Source organism: Cricetulus griseus, assembly GCF_003668045.3.
Source record: "Cricetulus griseus strain 17A/GY chromosome 1 unlocalized genomic scaffold, alternate assembly CriGri-PICRH-1.0 chr1_0, whole genome shotgun sequence".
NCBI lineage: Eukaryota > Metazoa > Chordata > Mammalia > Rodentia > Cricetidae > Cricetulus > Cricetulus griseus.
In genome coordinates this window covers 208,687,748-208,706,678 of record NW_023276806.1, presented here as the reverse complement: position 1 = coordinate 208,706,678, position 18,931 = coordinate 208,687,748, and the positions used below count along the sequence as shown (strand labels likewise).

The 18,931-nt window shown below is 40.9% G+C and overlaps 1 protein-coding gene across 9 annotated transcripts in view; it reads left to right on the top strand.

The window, feature by feature from the left end:
• The window catches only part of St7 (suppression of tumorigenicity 7), a 234,027-nt gene that overhangs the window by 133,555 nt on the left and 81,541 nt on the right, over positions 1-18,931 (top strand). For 6 of the 9 annotated variants that reach the window (XM_027389945.2, XM_027389949.2, XM_027389947.2 and 3 more), the window contains exons 3-7: positions 3,337-3,496; positions 12,543-12,597; positions 13,864-13,979; positions 16,478-16,553; positions 18,672-18,740. In XM_027389945.2, the coding sequence (XP_027245746.1) occupies positions 3,337-3,496; positions 12,543-12,597; positions 13,864-13,979; positions 16,478-16,553; positions 18,672-18,740 (476 nt within the window). The remainder of the gene's footprint in view (positions 1-3,336; positions 3,497-12,542; positions 12,598-13,863; positions 13,980-16,477; positions 16,554-18,671; positions 18,741-18,931) is intronic. The other 3 variants (XM_035450733.1, XM_035450734.1, XM_027389946.2) reach the window with 2 other exon arrangements.

Genomic DNA, 18,931 nt, shown 5'->3' with positions numbered 1-18,931 from the left:
GGCTTGGAGGGCTTTCCCTGTGTTGATTGGTCAACTGGTTGTTATGGCCCATAGGCCCTCCCAGGGTGGTTGCTATGCTCTGTGCGTCATTGCTGTGCACTTGTCCATAAAGCACACCCAGAGCCATAAAGCATAGCACCACCAGCTAACTTCTGATTGGTTCCTTGCCACGAGGCAGGCATCTGACCTCCTAGTGACTAAGGCAAGGTCAGACAAGCACGTGTTGTCTGGCACGTGCCAGTATCCAAGACTGGCACCATGCGGTGCCAGTATCCAAAATGAGTGTACTGTGGCATAGTAGAGGTCCCAATAGCATAACACAGGGGGAAGCAGAAGAAAAACTTCATTGCTACTGATGGAGAGCCACTGTCAGTCCTGTGACCAATGATAAGGGGGCCTTTGGAACCTTTGACCTCTTGTAATTTGAAAGCTTTGTTGACCAGAGGTGAGCACTAACTACGTTGTCACAATGATTTCTATTAACACCCAGATGATAGGTTAGATGCTGCACCAACCTGAGCTGTGGACTAGACTTGCACAACACTATTCTTGGGGAAATGTGAATGAGCATCCCATCAGCCCAGATGCAGGATCAACGACAGACCAGTAAGGATGCTACTTCAGTCAAGCTTGCCAAGCTAACAAACCTTTGGGGGTTATTTAGGTGAGAAATTACTTAGAGGAGCAGGAATGACTCAAAGACAACCGTATCACCAAAAGCTCAGCTCAGCATGGGTTATGGCTTACAAAAGACGGATACCTGACACACACTGCACAACTTGACAGATTGGAGCGTGTCCTTTCCAGGCAGCTTGGTCGGTCTGACAGTGTCTTTCAGCATTCATCACTGCTCATATGACCATGAAGAATAAGGGGCCTAGTGAAGCTAGTCAGTTCAAGCTTCTGGAAGCTCCTGAGTTATTTACTTCCTGAGTTCCAGTGAGCTTGCCTGAAGGATGGAATGTTTCGTCCTTTGTCTTAACCATCTTCCCTCTAGGAAGAAATGTTTTGTTTTGGAGGAAACTGCTATACAACCAGCCAAAAGAGGGTACCTCTTGGCAGGACCCGTAGGTGCACCATCCTTGGGCGGTATGGTGTACAAGCCATGGGCATATTAAATGGTAACTTTGTTAGCACTTTTGAGAACTAACTGTGGGCCACACACTGAAGTGAGTGCGTTGCATTGAGCTGATATGAAAATTGAGGACTCCTGAAGGTAAATATGATTTCCACTTTATGGTTGAAGGTACTGGTATCCAAATAAATCACATGACTCAGACATCTTTATGGATCCATAATCTGTATATTTACCTGTGGGGGTCCCTGCAGGCATCATGGCTGGCAGCAAGCCAATCTTTGAAGAGGTGAGAATGAAAATTGTGTTTAGCTCAACTTCATCTGACTGGATCAAACTTCTAGAGAGTCTGATGCCAGGCAGTTTATTGCCAGCATATTTAAACACAGTATAATTTGGGAACATGTTTGCTGGTATAATATAATCACAAAGAGGCATAATTATATTGAAAGTCAAATCCAGGTGAGTTTCTTCCAAGAAGATGGGTTTTAGAGATAGGCAGCTTGCATTAGCATAAGGGCCCAGGGAAGATCTGGTGTGGTCTCAGTCAGATAGATGTTGTAGAGATCATTTGTACGATTGGTCACCCCCAGTCCTTGTCATGGGAGCTTACTGAAGCCCCTGGTTACATGGATAAAGTAAGGGTTATTTAGACTACTAAGCCACCTCTGCTCCAGGTTGTGAGAGCTTGATATGACCTGGTTAATCAGATAATGCAGATCACCAGGCTACTAATCACCTCCAATTCCCAGCTTTCTGGGTGGAAAAACAAGTTTTATATCCTTTCCCTGGAGAGGACAATCATGCATGCTTAATATTCCTGGCTTCCCTGGAGGTCTGTGGGCACAAGGACCTTTGTGCTCCCAACATTTACCAGTCTTGAGCTTTCTTCCTACTTTACACAAATTAGTCTCTCATCCATGTAACTTTCAAACTATATTCTCCTTAAACATTGCAATGTGAGAAGTAACTCCCTGTAATTAAATCAAGGTATCCCATATATGACTGGGAACATTTGGGTTGGCTGCTATTTTCCTAATGGTATTCATATATTCCCTTCCTGTTGTTTTAATCCAGTAGAATGTAAGTGAGAAAGCACCCGTTTTTAAATAATAACCCAATGTGTATTCCAGAGTAGATAATGAAACTTTTTTTTTTCCCAGACAGGGTTTCTCTGTGTAGCTTTGGAGCCTGTCCTGGAACTCACTCTGTAGACCAGGCTGGCCTCAGCCTCCTGAGTGCTGGGATTAAAGTCATGATCCACCACTGCCCAGCTAGTAGCTATTCTTAAATTTCTTTTATTGAGGGAAATATGACTGGGGAAGAACAAACTATGATTAGATAGGGTAGGGAGGAAAGGATGGAGAGAGCAACATGAAATAGCTGGAGGCAGAGGTGGAAAGAACACTTGCTTTTCCTGTGCTCAGGAAGCTCTGACTTCAGTTAGCCATACAAGTAATGCAGGGTTGTCTTTTACCAAGGGCAGTTATTTCTCTTCTCCTTTGGAGTTCAAAGTACTTAACAACCAGGAAGCTTGTGAACTAAGAAACATACATGATATACAGCAAATACTTATATAGCACTCAGCAGGCGAGGAAGGAGTGGTAAGTTTCAGGACATGGGTGCCATCAAGCATGAAAAGACTACCATTTGTTTCCCCCTTTTAAGAGCAGGTATCACTATGTTCTCAGGTTGACCTTGAACTCTTGGGCTCAAGGAATCCTCTTGCCTGCATCTCTCAAGCAGCATACATCTAGGTGTGACTCTCCCTTTGTTCTTCTGTTTGCCAGAAACACCATTTCTCAAAAGAAATCATACTTGTACAGTTTAAACATTTCTTAAGTTTTTTTTATGGTGGGTATCATTTTACAAAAATATAAACTGTCAAGAATTAAAACATTTTATAAGGTATATTTTGGGAAAACTGTCATCCATATGCATTTATAGAGTTGTCTTTTAGCTAAGATGATTTTGTTATTTGAATATTAAATTAACTTAGAGGAAACTAATTTGGAATACACCTTGACAATATTCTTTTACATGTCATTATAGTTATAGATTCTTTTTTAAAACAACTCTTCAGCAGAGAAAAACCATTTTTAACTAAACAGTATTGGTGTTAATTATTGAAATCTTTTACCTTAGACTGAATTAAACATTATTTGAAAGGTGGACAGAAATAGAAAACATATATTAAGGGAATGTATCTTGGAGTTACAAATATGAACTAAGGTCATGAACGCATTATTTTTCTGTTCTAGATATTTGAATGGTGGTATTTTCGAAAGTATGGAACATCGTTCATTGAACAAGTCTCAGTAAGCCACTTGCGCCCCCTTCTGGGAGGGGTTGACAACAACTCTTCCAATAATTCTAATTCCAGTAATGGGGACTCAGATTCCAACAGGCAGAGTGTCTCAGGTATGGAATGTCTCTTACAAAATTTTTGTGAAATTAACACAGCAAAACTGTTTTAAAAGCTTAAGTTTCAGACAAAAAAACTATGTTAAATTTCAAAGGACTTAAAGAAGCCGTGTTAGGGAAGTATGGTGCAAGCATCCTGGAGACAGGAAATGTGTATGCTGTTAATTTTACTTTTGCTCCCACTAGCTTTAATGCAGCAAATGTTAATAGCATTAGCTTGAAGCATATAGTATATGAAGCATATAGTATACATATAGAGTACTCATCAAGCCCATTTTCTTCCACAGTGGTGGCTGAATGTTGACTCTAACAAGGGGAGGATCTCCATCCAACTTGAGAGAAGGGGTTCCATTAATTCTGATATTTGAAGGATGAAAGGAAGACATTAGGGAGCTAGGCTAGATTTTTTTTCTTCTTCACAACTCAGTCTCATTTTACAACTTCCTTAGCTGGGCTGTAAGCACCCAGGAGTATCTTGTTCTGATGTTGGGGCAGTGCTTTTAGTCCATGCTTTTCCAGCCTGATATGAATGGGATTGGGAAGCTCCTAATGTGTGCTGACTTCATTCTAATGGGACACACATGAGAATTGGCACCAGGCAGTCACTAACATTGTATGGGACTTTGTATACTCACCTACCTTATGAAAAGAAATAGAGACCCAAACGCAGCAAAGCATTGCATTAGCCAGCAAGCTGAAGCATTGTGGCTCATTTCTCTAAAAAGGATCATCTTCATCACCTGCACATAAGGAGTGGCAGGTGATTGCTGTCACACTGTTGTTGTGATGGCCCCAGAGATTTACTGGACTGTTGATTGACTCAGACTGGATTTCTGTATATTTTCCTGGTACAGAAAACTAACAGATTCCAAACAGAAAGCATGCCCTTTTAATATCTTTAAAATGGTTACATTTATGTTTGCATGAAAGCCCCTCCTTTGTCCTTGCCCGACTCTTGATATTTCTTAACTCAATAAAGAGTCTATGTTCTCCTTCTTATTAACATTATTTTTTAAAATTTATCATCGTGTGTGTGTGTGTGTGTGTGTGTGTGTGTGTGTGTGTGTGTGTGTACAATTGGAGTGGAGGGCTGTGTGCACAGTCTTTGTGTGAAGGTCAGAGGATGACTCTCTGGTCAGATCTGTCCTTTTACCTTTAGGAGGGTTCTAGGGATGGATCAAACTCAGGGTACCGGGCTTGTGTGATAAGCATCATTATAATTTTGTTTTCTTTCTTAGTAAATGCACAACTTATGTGAAACTTGGTGTTATCATCTGTAAGGAAGAATCTAAATCCTTTTAAACAATGTTCATGTAGGTATACATGTGTAGCCCCAGATATTTGGGAGGCAAAGACCAAAGGATGAGTTGAGTCCATGGGTTCAACACTAGTCTAGGCATTATGAGACCCAGTTTCAAAATCAAACCAACCAAAACAAAAAGAAAAATATATTAAAAAAATAATAGCCACAGGCATTCTTAAGTTTACTTCTATCAGGTTTTAACCAGTCTAAGATGAAAGTTTGATTATCATTACTGACCCAATTACACTAGCCAAGGATGGCGTCTAACTCACTATATTTCTCCCTTCTCATCCTCTGAAATGCTGGAATTATGGGCAAGAGCCACCAGGCTTAGCTGGCTTTTATTTCTGAATGAGGAAAGTATTACAAAAACACATTTATCTGCAATTATCTCTATTATTGATCACTTTCTGTTTATAGTCTGACTTCAGCTTAATGTATAGGAGAAAAAAGGTCCAGATCTGAAAATAATTCATCTATTTCCTTAAAATAGGTGGCTTTATATTAAAATTCATATTGCTTTTAACCTAATAAAAAGTCTATTGAATTCATAACAGAAGAGAGAATATGTTCATTTTCTAAAGATGCCATAAACATCTTGGCAAGTAAAATCCCATGGACTTGGGGAAGGGAAATCTAATGGCATTATTTGAAAAATAAAATCACGGGCAAAGTTAAAAAATAAAATGAAAACATTAGATACAAACATTGGTCCATGTGAAAACTAGTTAGAGCCGACTAAAGTCTTCGAGACATGGCCCGGCTAACAGTGATCTTGGATGAGGGTGGTAGTGTGAGGACTGAGGGAATGGGGCAGATTGTGAGTGCATTTTAAAGCCCCTATCTGTGTAAAGTGGACTGAATTCAGCCTTGTTCAAATTGTCTTGTGACCTGTGACTGTTATCTGTGGTTCAGGGGAGAAATGTGGTTGATTGTATAGTTTCTTACTTTAGCCAAACTTCATCTTGTTTGAGCAAAGGTCATGTTTGTGGACATTGTTGTTTTATTTTATGTTATTTTATTTGGGAACTGAATTGCTATGTTTCCTCCAAATGTATGGTTTCTGATGAACTTTGCTGATGTATTTTGCCACATCACCATGTGTCTTGCTGCCATTTCTTAATTCAGTGCAGTTTATGAGTTGGTGATGCACACGGTTTAAAATGTGGCCAACTTCTCCTGGAGAGAAGGCATTCTCACAGCTCAGTGAGACCTGGATTTGGCTTTAGGAAGAACATTTTTTTGGTAATTTATTCTTGTTCTCAAACAAAATATCATAAAGACAGTTTTCAGCATTTGCCTTTCCCCAGATAGATATTGAGAAAAGTGCACGCTGTTCCATCCCATGAGCAGTGGTGCCAAAGTCAAGCTCAGCTGCTCTGAGACACTCTAACAACCCCTGAGGAGAACAGGATCTCTAAACAGCTCTGACACAGCCACCAGGCTTCCTAACCAAGTTATCTTATTTCTGTCCTGTTCTAATATCTAATTAAATCTAATTATGATGTACAATGACTCTAAATTAATACTCATTGGATCATAGTGGCAGTTCAAGTACTTGTTTGAAAAGGGTAAGAAAGAAGCAATGGAAATAACAAACTTGGGGGAAGTGAAAAAAAATCCTAAAACCACCATAGGTGGCAAATTCACACAATTAAACAATTCTCCCCATAGAAATCCATGCAGTTCTAGTAATATTTAACACTTTTAGCACTTGCTACACATTTTAAATATTACCATACTTAATCTTTACAACTGTTTATGTCCGTTTTAAGTTTGAGGAAGTCCCATGACATGAAACCTGGGTCGTCCTTCTCTGTGCTCCCCATTTCCTCCTCCTGGAGCAATGTTTTCCTCTATAGCTCAGGCTGGCCTCCCACATCCAACACTTCATCCTTTCCCTCCAGAGTTTGGGGATTACAGATTGGTGTGCACTACTGCCCCAGACCTTAAGGGCTATAAAGCTAAAGTTAATATAACTATTAAGTGACTAAAAGACTTATTGTTGGGCTTGTTGGCTCATACATGTAATCTCAGTGTTAGATAGGCAAAGCCAGGAAAGTTGAAAATTTTAATGTCAGTTTAACCTATGGAGGGATAAGTTGCCTCAAAATCCTTATTAACAATAGTATTAATACTCTGTAACACAATGCTTGACAAGATTTATGACACAACATTAAATGACTTTAAAAGCTGCTCAGAGGCAACGATTGATAACTCAGGTTGCTCTAGTCTTAGTTCTATGTCATGGAACATTTTGTAAATAAATGAGGCCATGCAGAAATAATAAGTCAGAGGACTTACATAGCAGTGCCTCCCAGACAAACTGCCTGTATAAATCGATCTGGGAGCATGCCTTCACCCTTAGGGATACGGCTGCATGGCCAGCGACCTTTAACCCAGGCCTTTCGGGGCTCAGTACAGATGTTTCCCTCTGTAAAGTTATGAACTTTTATGTATCAGGAACCTTTGGGATTGCTTGCTAATAGTCTCAGTGAGGATAAGCTAGAGATGAACATGCCAAAATTTAATGCATGGCCTGAAAGTGATTTTCCTAGCCATCTTTTCAAAATTATTTGCCATTAAAATTTATATTCTAGTACAGAAGAGATTTCTAGTTAAATGGCGACAAAGCCTGAACTGGCATTATTTCTAGTGAAATGCATGTATTTAAAACTTGTTTCATGGTTAATACATTGTTTGGTGGTGATGTGGTCACAAATGGCCAGCGAGAAATATGTGGCATTTGAATTAAAAGATTTAGCCGACTCACAGTATCTTTGACGAAAGCAGTAGTATCTTGAATAAATCCCACCAATAAAAATGGCCTTACAACTCAAGCTCACTAACTAATCCCTCTTTGTATTCTGTGCAAGAATTTGTAGTAACAAAATTTGTTGAATGAACGCTATCTTCCTTTGCCATTTTTTTTTTAAATAAAATTATTTTTGTCTTTATCCGAGCAGTTTCTTTAAAGAATGATGCCTACAGAATGCCACAAAAACATAAAGGCTTTGGATCTGAGGCCCATAAGCCACAGCCCAGGTCCTGGGGTGGGGGTGGGGGGGCATGTAGGGAGGAAGGGGCAAGTGTAAGGGGCAGGGATGCTCAAGGCTGCGGGAGCCAGAGGCACCTTGAAGCCCAGGCGGGAGATCCCCAAGTGTAGCCTTTGACCCCCGCGGAAATCCCGACATCAAAACTGAAGTGAAATCCAATGTTACCTACCAGTGAGAACACAGAAGACGGAGGCCCCCGGCCCAGTTTGGGAGGCTGGGCGGGTCTGTGAGGACCTGCACCTGTGCGGCGCGGCAACATGGCGCCCACGCAGCCCGCCCCGGCCGGGGCCAGCGCCGAGCGGCTGCGGCTAGCCAAGCGTTGTAAGCAAGGTCAGGCCGGGGCGGTCAGTCCTGCGCCCGCCGCCCCCGCCGCCCGGCGCCCGCGCCGCCCGCCCGGTGCTCTGGGGTGGACCCCTCCGACGGGTTGAGCTCCTGGCTCGTGCTGGGCCCCTTTGGGGTCTCTGGAGGGCTGGGCTCGGCCGCGGGCATGGGCCGGTGGTTCAGCCCCCAGCCCCAGCCCGCCTCCGCTCAGTGGGATCATGGTGTCCCGCCAAGGCTGGCTGCTCTGGAGGGACAAGTGCACAGCGGCCGGAGGTTGGCGCTCATGGTCCGGTTGCTTGGTGTGTGGGCTCCAGGGAGGTCAACTCCCAGCAGCATGGCGGTTTGAAAGGGCCTCTCCCTCTCAGGGTCTACCACCCACGTGGCTTGCTGGCAATTCTTTAGGTGTTTTGTGCCCTCGGGGTTCTGTCCCGACAGCCACAAATCCGGGTAGGAGGTCTTTACTCCAAACTCTCTCTTCTAGGCAAGTTGGTTAAAACTCACATAGCTAAAGATCCCCGGCAGCCAGGCTTGTGTTGTGGGCCTCTCATTTGCCGCCCGCCTTCAGTCCCAACACAGCAGTCAAGCCTTACATCACTTCTCAAAATAGTTATTTTGAAAAGCTATGAAGCAGTTAAGGCTTAATTAGTTTTTTCCAATGGATACTTCTAATAATTGCCTCAAATTGATCAGTATGATGTAGATGATTGGGTATTCATTTCTGAAATATCAAAGCTAGTAATCACTTCAAATACTGGTTCACTCAGGGTTAATCTAATATGGCCAATGAAACGTTTAGACATCTTGGAAGTATTATTTGGAAGTAACTGACATTCCCTAGAGGAATCTTGAAGTCTGTTCTTCCATTGGACAGTTTAATTGATGAAGTTATAGGACATTGAAACATGATGCTCTGATAGGAACAGGTTTGTTGCCCATTGTACATAAGAGATGAATCTGGACGCCAGGCCTTAAACTCATCTACTGTGGCCCCTGAGAAAAGGGTCTATATAGACCTCACTCATTTATATTAGGGTATAGATGACAAGCTTTAGGTCTCTTTATGGAAAGGATAAATGAAAGCTAAGCTTATAACTATGGTGAAAATTGCTATTTCTGCTCCGATGAAAAGTCTAGCATACCAGTGCCTAGTGTGATAGCATCTGCCTGTAACCCCAGCCTTCAGAACCTGCTGTGTCCCATCCACAATGAGCTTGGGCTTCCCACAGCAGCCACTATTTCAGAAAATGCCCTCCAGGTGTTTCTGCAGTCCAGTCTTCCGAGGGAATTTTCTCAGTGGTGGCTCCCGCTTCTCAGATGACAATAGTTTGTGTCAGGTTGACATAAAATTAGCCAGCACAGTGACTGGGTCAAAAGGTACAAAGTGATGATGACAGCGGTGGGATGTTTTAGTAGGAAGTGGAGTGGGGGAGGCTTCAGAAACATTTAGAGCTTGCTTTAGGAGTCAGTCCTTAGCGGATTGTTTTATGTTCTTTGTGTCCCACATAGAAACGTACAACTCTTCCATTTTGACAAAGAAGTATATGCACCCTGTAGACTCTGGGAAATAGCAAGTGTTTTAATGATGGTTGGTTCCCTTTCCCTTGAGTTTTGGTGTTTTTGCCTGCATGCTGAGGTCACAACATGTCCGTCTGAAGCCATGAGGGGAGACACAGAGTGTGCGTGTATTAGAGACATATTTATAGCAGACTCTTGATGATGTGGACAAGCACTTAGTGAAGTCCCAGGTGACATCAGTGCTTCCCAGGGGCATGGAAATTGTGGAAGATAATGAAGAATGGAACATTCTTTTTGAAGGAAAAAATGAAACATGATCTGAAATAAGCTTATTCGTCATGAGTACACACAAGAAAAGATCATACACACATATGTGTGTGCTCTCTTACACTATGACAGTCCATTTCTCTGAAATCTTCACATTTGGTATTTATACCCTTCCCATGCTGTTCTAAGTCACATCAGGCAATTGATATTTATGGGGCATGCTTTCTGGAGTGATTCCATGCTAAAAGAATTTTCAATACAAAAGATTATGGAACAGAACAACAAAGAGGAAATTTATGTAGCTGTGATGTCACTTAAGGCAAGAATTTGATGTGTGCATACAAATGACATTTATATTGCTTATTTCTTAAGGAAGAAGAACCTGCCCTGTGTCCTCAATTTCAAACATAGAAAATTAGGAAGACATTTGCTTTACATCTTCCACAGTTTCTTGCATCCTAAGCTCTAATTTCTAAGTTCCAGGGATAGTTTAAAGTGAATACAGAACAGTTTTGCAACACCCAGTTATCAAGGGCTTTGTTCTTTAGTGATATTTAACGTTTTAGAACGTTTGCAGCACCCCCTGCTGGCTATGTTATGCAAATTCCTAAATAAAGTGTTCTTTAGGCATTGCTTTTTGACTATTTGAAGTATACCCAGTATTTCTTTTTGGAGTTATTTTTCCTTAGAAATATTTTAAGTTACAACTGATGTAATAGAGGCAAAATTTAACAGGAGATAATTTTCATTCTAATTTATCAATTGGGCTTTGAATAGTGCTTATTTTCCCAGGCACTATAATAATATATTGTTGGAGAACAATATTTGCCAAAAATTTTTAAAAATTAATATTACTAATAAAACTAAATAAGAGAAGAAATACCTTTTCAAATGTTGAAAAATGTTTTATTGTAAATATTTCTACCGTGTACATCCTTGTATACAAGTCACATACAAGTTTATTGTAGCCTAACTATAGAGTTTTGCAGGATTAGGAAGTGTCAAGAGGAGCATTTTGAATCTCAAGAGTTGAACCAGGGAATAGTTGGCAATGACCACATTCTAAGAGTTACTCCAGCCCTAAGGTGTGAAGTTAGTACGATTGTTCGGCTGACCACAGTATTTCAAGCCAAGATCTGGAATCAGTGTTCATGCCCCTTCTAATAGACATTTGTTTGCACAGTAAAGAATTAACTAAAAGAAACACAACTTTCTCATTAGTGTCATATGAAGTGGTAACTATCAAATCTCAGTTTCTTAAGAACAGAATTCAGAGATGTTGTGTTAAATGATAAATTAAGCTAGGTGACAAAATTTTAGGGTGATCACTAACATTGGGTAATTTTAAAATGAGATGCTGGCTTAATTTAAATATAAATTCATCTCTTTTAAATGAAAACATACATCCCATTATAATTACATACTGGCTTTACCATTCCAGCAACCCTGTTCTGTAATGGCATTGCAGCGGTGCTTTCTATTTTATTACATGCAGAGTGTTATAACACTGGCTTACATGTTTCCTCCACTGAGTGTTACAGTAATGTTCATTGGATAGGTAGAAGGATAGAGGGGTGGAGGGATGGAACTTGGATGAGCAGGCCTACCATAGAATCCTAATGCATCATCATCTGGCCTTTAATATCTCTTGGAATTCTGCCATAGTTTTGATTGTATGTATCATTGGGTGTGTTCTTTGAGTACTGATGTCTTGGCTTTGGTCAAGTTAGTTTTATTTTCTAATAAAACTAGATCCAAAGGGATCTGTTATTATAAATCATTAGAAATAGGATGTTTGAAAACAATTGCAGCTTATAATTGTATGCTTAATATAATAAATCTTAAAGCTATTAATGGACTTCTCAAATTAAGAGCCCCGTCCGTGGTCCTAAGTTTCTGTGTTCCCCGTATAACAAAACTGTATCTTAGTAATTAACATTATGGCATTAGAGTGGTGGCTTGCATGGATGTGTCAGCATAACTATGAAAATAAAAATGCCCCCAAACAGTTTATTTGCATAAACCTTCTTTCTGCAACTGTGGTAACTTTATTAATTTTTGTATTCCTTCCTGGGAAGACAATATCAATCTAGCATATTATCTCTACATAAAAACTAGCTTCATCCTTAATCGTCTGAGTCTAGGCTTTCTGTGTTGTGCTGCACAGCTCTAGTCTGTCACAGATGATGTCACTGAGAGATATGTTCCAGAGTGAGGGAAAGTAGTTTCTTCTCTACGTGTACCCTTTCCTATATTTTTGAAGGTAAATTCATAAAATCTGCTCAAATCTCTTAGAATGACCACAGAAAGTCACACAGTAGCTGACATTGGCATCTGCTATGATGTAAAAAAACAAGGAACTTGGGCCCAGAGATGAGGTAAAGTTTCCCCTGTCCCAGTCCTGATTAGCCTCAGTTACCTGATTAATCTCAAGGGTTGCCTTTTGTTTTCCAGTTTCCCATATAAAGGCCAGAAAATAAAACTATCTTATCAAATGGCCCGGAAGGGTGTTTTACTGACTTAATTAGCTCCTAATGTCACTGGGCTTATATGTAACGTTTTCATATTCTCTTTGTTACAGAGTGCAAAGTGTGGCGAAATCCACTAAATTTGTTTAGGGGTGCTGAATACAATCGGTGAGTCTTTTGTCAGCTCAGGAAATGAATGACGTACAGAGCAAAAGTAGCAAGGGTTATTGCCAGTTCATGTAGGGGTCACGCAGTGTCCTTTACTCTCTCCCTTTCCCTCTTCCTCTCCGCCCTCATTTCTCCCTACCCCTCTTCCTTTTCCATCTCCTCTCCTCCTTACTCCCCCCTTCTATTTTTCTTGCTTGCCTTTGTTTGAGACAAGATTTCAGAGTCCAGAACTTGCTATGTGGCCAAGGAGTACCCTAAGCTCCTGATCATTTTGCCTCATGAGTGCTGGGATTATAGTCCTGTGTCACCATGTCCAACATCTTCCATTTTTCATACTATCTTAAAGTGGTTTTATTTTTCTGTCTTATAGATATTTTCGCCCCGTAGTTGGGAATAATATGCAAAGCTTAGGCTGGAATTTTTCTATTGCATTTCTTTATTGAAAAAAAACTATGAAGTGTGTGTGTATGAATATGTGTATGTGTACGTGTATGTTGCATGTAATGCTCACGGGGGAGCATTGTGGGAGTTAATGCTCCCCTTCCACCATTTAGGTTCTAGATAAAGAACTTGGATTTTTAGGCTTGGCTGCAGGTGCCCAGGTTGCTGAGCCATCTCACTGGCCTATTGTCCTTCCTCTTTTCAGTATACATTGTACACCTCCAAAATTCTGAAGGTCCCCTGGAACTTAATTATATGGATCCCAAAAGGTTATATTGCAACTTAACTGAATGAAGTAATTAGGCAAATTAGAAATTTCATGGTTTTGGGGGGGGATATGTTTATTTGTAATATTAATTAGGGAAATTTTTCTTTATCAAGGACTACTAAAATGTTAAGGCAAAAGTAGAAGAGAACATTTGTATTTATTTTGTGCTACATAATTCCTGAAGGAAAATTTTCCTGAGGTTCATTTTTATTATATGTGTATGAATGGTTTGCTGGCCCATGCCTGTGCACCATGTGCCTGCAATGCCAAGGAAGGCCAGAAGAGGGCATCAGATCCCCTTGGAACTGGAGTTACAAGCAAATGTTAGCTGGCACGAGGCTACTGGGAATCCAACAGGAATCCTCTCAAGAGCAGTCAGTACTCTTAACCCCTGTGGCCAGAGCAGGATGGCTTTTGAAAATATGTTCTGGTGTTCATGAGCAAAGTTATTTTTATGCTCAGGAGCGGTTTGCATTTCAGTTGCTCTGCAGCTTCCTCCTTTGGAGGTTTTCTTTCCTTTCTCAGAACTGTTTGACCATCATATTTGCCCTTGACAGGTACACTTGGGTCACAGGACGAGAACCTCTGACATACTATGACATGAATCTGTCTGCCCAGGACCACCAGACATTCTTTACGTGTGATTCGGACCATCTTCGTCCTGCAGATGCAAGTATGGCACACCCTTGAGATACTTCAGGGTGGGAAAGCTTTTCAGCTTGTTCAAAATCATGGTGTTGATTCTGTAACATCTGCTCTGCAGCTAGGTTTGGTGGCACTCATCTGTAATTTTAACACTGTGGAGGCAGAGGCAGGAGGGTCTCTTCTGCCTTGTGAGCATGAGGACCTAATTTTGATCATTGAACCCATTCGGATTTGGAAGCACTTGCTCTGGGGAGGCAGAAACATGCGAATCCCTAGAGCTTGCTATCCACTCAGCTTAAACTATGTGATCAGATCCAGGCCAGATTAGAGAATCTAATCAGAAAAAAAAAAGAAAGAAAGAAAAAGAAGAAAATGAAAGAGAAGAAGAAAGGTGGATGAAGGAATGACTTAAGGTTATCATTTGGGATACACACACACACACACACACACACACACACACACACACACACACACCTCTCCAATGAATAAAATATTAAATTGACTAGTAAAACCTAGAGTTCTTAAAGGATACTTATTGAAATTTATTCATAATGATTATCAATGTAGAAATGAGGCTTGTTATTATCTAGAACTTTTTTTAAAATTAGAAACAAGCTTCTTTGACCTGTCAATCCCAGTTCCCTCTCCCTCCCCTCCTCCCCTGACCCCCACCTCCCATCCCAAACCCTTTCTGCTCCCCAGGGAGGATGAGGCCTTCCATGGGGATCTTCAAAGTCTGTCCTATCATTTGGAGCAGGACGTAGGCTCTCCCCAGTGTGTCTAGGCTGAGAGAGTATCCCTCTATGGGCTCTTAAAGTTCATTTGTGTACTAGGGGTAAATACAAATCTACTACTAGAGGCTCCATAGATTGCCCAGACCTCCGAACTGACATCCTTGCTCAGGGGGTCTGGAACAGCTATCAGTCTGGCGTCCATGAACCAGCCGCTCCCCCTCCCCCCCTTCAGGTCAGCTGTTCCTGTGGGTTTCTCCAGTCTGGTCCTGTAGAACATGATTTTAAAATACCAAAGTAAGCTTTATGTATTTTGAAGACACCCCTCTCACATGAAGTGAGTTGAACTCCAGGGTGAGGTGGAATGCAGTGTCTCCTTGAGCATACTCTAATTAGCAGTTGGGATCCGCTGGGTGTCAATCAACATTCTACTTTACTGACACAATGTATCGATGCACTAGCACTGACAGGCCACATGGCTTTCACTAGAGGAGTGTGCATGTGTTTCCTGTCTCAGAGAAGAGTCTGTTTAATATGCATTTCACATTCATTACTTTCTTACTGGTAAATTTTGTATTGTTAAATGGTCAAAAGTAAATAGCTGAGCCTGGCGTTGGTGGTGCACGCCTTTAATCCCAGCACTCGGGAGGCAGAGACAGGCGGATCTCTGTGAGTTCCAGGCCAGCCTGATCTCCAGAGCAAGTGCCAGGATAGGCTCCAAAGCTACACAGAGAAACCCTGTCTCGAAAAACAAAACAAAACAAAAAAGTAAATAGCTGAAACACCTTGACTAAAAGCAAGTTGGGGAAGAAAGGGTTTATTTGACTTACATATCCTGATGTACAGTCCACTGAAGGGAACCAAGGCAGGAACTCAAACTGGGCCAGAAGCTAGAGGCAGAAGCTAGAGGACATGAAGAAATGCTGCTTCTGGTGCTCTCCAAGGCTTGTTGAGCCTGCTTTCTTAGAGATCCAGGACCACCAGGGATGGCTCTGCCCATAATGGGATGGCCCTCCCCGTCTCTACTAAGAAAATGCCCCCACAGGCTTGCACAGTCTGGTTTTATAGATGCATAGTCTCAGTTGAGAGTCCCTCTTCCCAAATTACTCTAGCTGATGTCAAGTTGGCATAAAACTAGTCAGGACAATACCTTTAAAAAAGAACAATTTCTACATACTTCTAAGGAATTGACTTATAAATTATGAATTATCAAATTATATAAGAATATTGTTTTTTAAAGTCCCAGTTGCTATCACAAATATCCACATCAAAGCAACTTTAACTACAGCACTTTAACTGGGCTCACATTATCTACATAGTTTCAGCATTCGAATATCCAGAGCTTGTAGCAAATGCTTTCGAACACGTTAAGTAGAAACTATGTATTATAGAATGAATTAATTACTGAGAGTGTCACTTCAGATGGAAGCAGGTACATTCTGGATGATCTGGCCATTAAAAATAGCAATTTCAAAACGTGTAAAGTATGTTTTCTAATAACAAATGCTTATTGAAGTCACGAAACCTCTATTATAGTTTATTTTCTTGACTGTGTTAGTATGTGATATTTATATCTGCACTTTAATACCCACACAAAATAGTTACTGGCAACCGAAGAACAATGAGTAGTAATTCAGAATGTTGGCATGACATTGGAGATATGGTCTGACTTTCTTGATAATAACATGTTCTCTTACAATTAAAGCTGCCAACTACTGTTCGTCCTGTACCCATCCAGTCATTCCATATATATGTACCGGTTGACTTGCGTTGTTCTTTTTTGTTTTCTAACCAGTAATGCAAAAAGCTTGGAGAGAGAGGAACCCACAAGCCAGGATTTCTGCAGCTCATGAAGCCTTGGAGATAAACGAGTAAGTAGGGAACAGACTTGCTATTATAATGAAGTCAGGTCTGGTGCTGAGTATTTTCAGTCACCATCGATGGGACACTTCTGTTAAGCTGTGTATTTGGACCCCAGGGCTATTTCTGAGGGCATTGCTTTCTAAACGTTTGCTTCTATGAAGGACAGCTGTGTTGGGGGTCATGCAGGGAATTAGAACAAAGTGCCTTTATTGTGATTAAGCCCTTCAAGGGATACACTTGGCATATTTCGAGAACATAAGCTGAGGATAGTTCTTGGCATATCTAGAACATTCCTTTGTAGACGTAGAATACTCATCTCTGCATCCCTGTTTCTAGATGTAATCCTGCTAGTGGGAAAAAACAGCAACAAAAACAACAAAAAAGATAAATGGTGGGAAAAAAAAAGATTTAAATGTCAAGATGAAATCAAGAGGAAACATTGCCCTTACCGTTGCTAAATATTCTATGGGTTATCAAAGAAGACAGGGAAATTTCCTCTGGAGGTTTCAGAAAATGAGACTCTTAATATTGGAGTCATTAAAAGTTAGGGCTGGCAGAAGCCTTAAAGGTCAACTCGCTCAACCACCCATCTGGTGTTTGAATCACCTCAACAGGGCCCTTGCCAAGTGGTCATTGTTAAACTATTTTATGATTTTTCTCAAGAAGGTTACGGAATCTTCTCCAGAAGTCTTGGAAAATAAAAGAGTCACTAAGTTTCAAATCCTGTCTCTGTAATGCTGGATCTGTATGGTTTCTGACTCTGTCATGCAACATACCTTTTGCTTTCTTGTCATCTACGTGCTCAATCCGCCCACCTTTTATGTGTCATTCATATTTCTGAGAAAAGTATCAGGATTACAAAACCTTGGGGCATGACATGCAGAAAGTCCCCTGAAGGCTCCTGTCTTCATCAGTCACCTTCCTTTGGTATTATTCAGTTAGATACCAGCACCCTGTTACACTGTGATTCAGCCCACATTTCTCCATTTTGATCTTAAGTCTGTCAGCTGTTCAGAGCACTTTAATATATTGTACGTCTCCTAAGGAAAAATGAAGCTAGCAACCCTGTGTTAGTTATTCTTAGCCCTTTAAGCTGGCTTCTAGTGGTTTCTGCTTTGTTTATTTTATTTTGATTTTTTTTAAATGTGCTTAGACACCTTTCCTTTAATAATCCATTGGAGTTTCTTTCTGAGTCACTGTTCTGTCATTTGGGAAGTCAGCCTTCTTTCCCATTTTGAAAATTTATGTCACATTTGTCATCTCATCTTGTAGTCTCTATTCTTTGTGATTCCACAACTGTCCATTGAGTGAGATTCCATGTCCTGCCGGCAAGGTCAGTTGGCTTCCTAGGATTCGCTCTTCCCAGAACAGTAGTTTGTTTAGAATGCATTAAATGTGCTGTCTGACATCTTTTTACCCATTTTAGAGTTTAATTTCTTCTCTCCTTTTTAGTCTGACAGTCATTCTCCTTGTTAAAGAAGCCAGGAACAAGATGGGAGTGAGAGAGTTTTCTTTTCTCTTTATTATCTACCACTGTTAACCATAAACCTTCTTTGTTTTAATGTTTTTGTATTGTCTTTTTTTGCTGATTTGTTTTTGTGGTGATTTTGAAGAAATTGGGAGGGGGAGCAATAGAAATACTTTTAAGACAGAGAACAGATAGTTGTCTTAGTGGTTTTTGTATGTTTGCAATTTTGTTTGTTTATTTAGCCAAGCCTTGCTAATTTGGGATTTCAGCTCTCCTGATGTCATTCTTCTGAATTCATTCCACTTCTTACAGTCCATCACATGCCCTCTTCATCTTTTGTTTTGTTTGCATGTCCCTTAAGAATCTGACCTGGGCTGGATCTCTGTGAAGCCATGCTAGTTACTTCAGTGCGGTCCCTCGGCCCTTCCTAAGAGGCTATTTCTCATTATGATTGCAAGTGAACATTTGGGAGCTGCTCTGTCCTCTTGAGCCATTTCCACACTGCATCTTGTGCCATGGAGTCATGCCTCTTTCCTAGGAAGTTTTGAAGTCTACCTCCACCTCCTTGATTACCCTGAACTCTGGAATGACTTAGTGACTCTCGCTGAATGTTCCTATCAGTTTTCACTTCACCAACTATTTTTTTCTTCTTGGTCAGAATTAGGTCCAGAGTTGAAGTTCCCCTAATTGCTTCCTCTACCATCTGGGAGATAAAATTGTTACCGAAGTAAGTCAAGAACCTGTCAGGTACCCTACTTCTAACTAAACAAGACTTCTAGCAGATATCTGGATGGTTGACACTCCATCACCACACTTCTTGCTTCTGTCTGTGTATTGTGTTGTGACAAAGACGCATCATCTACATCCTCCATTGAGCTGAGAATCCTGTTCTGTCCCCCAACCATTAGCTCTCTCCTT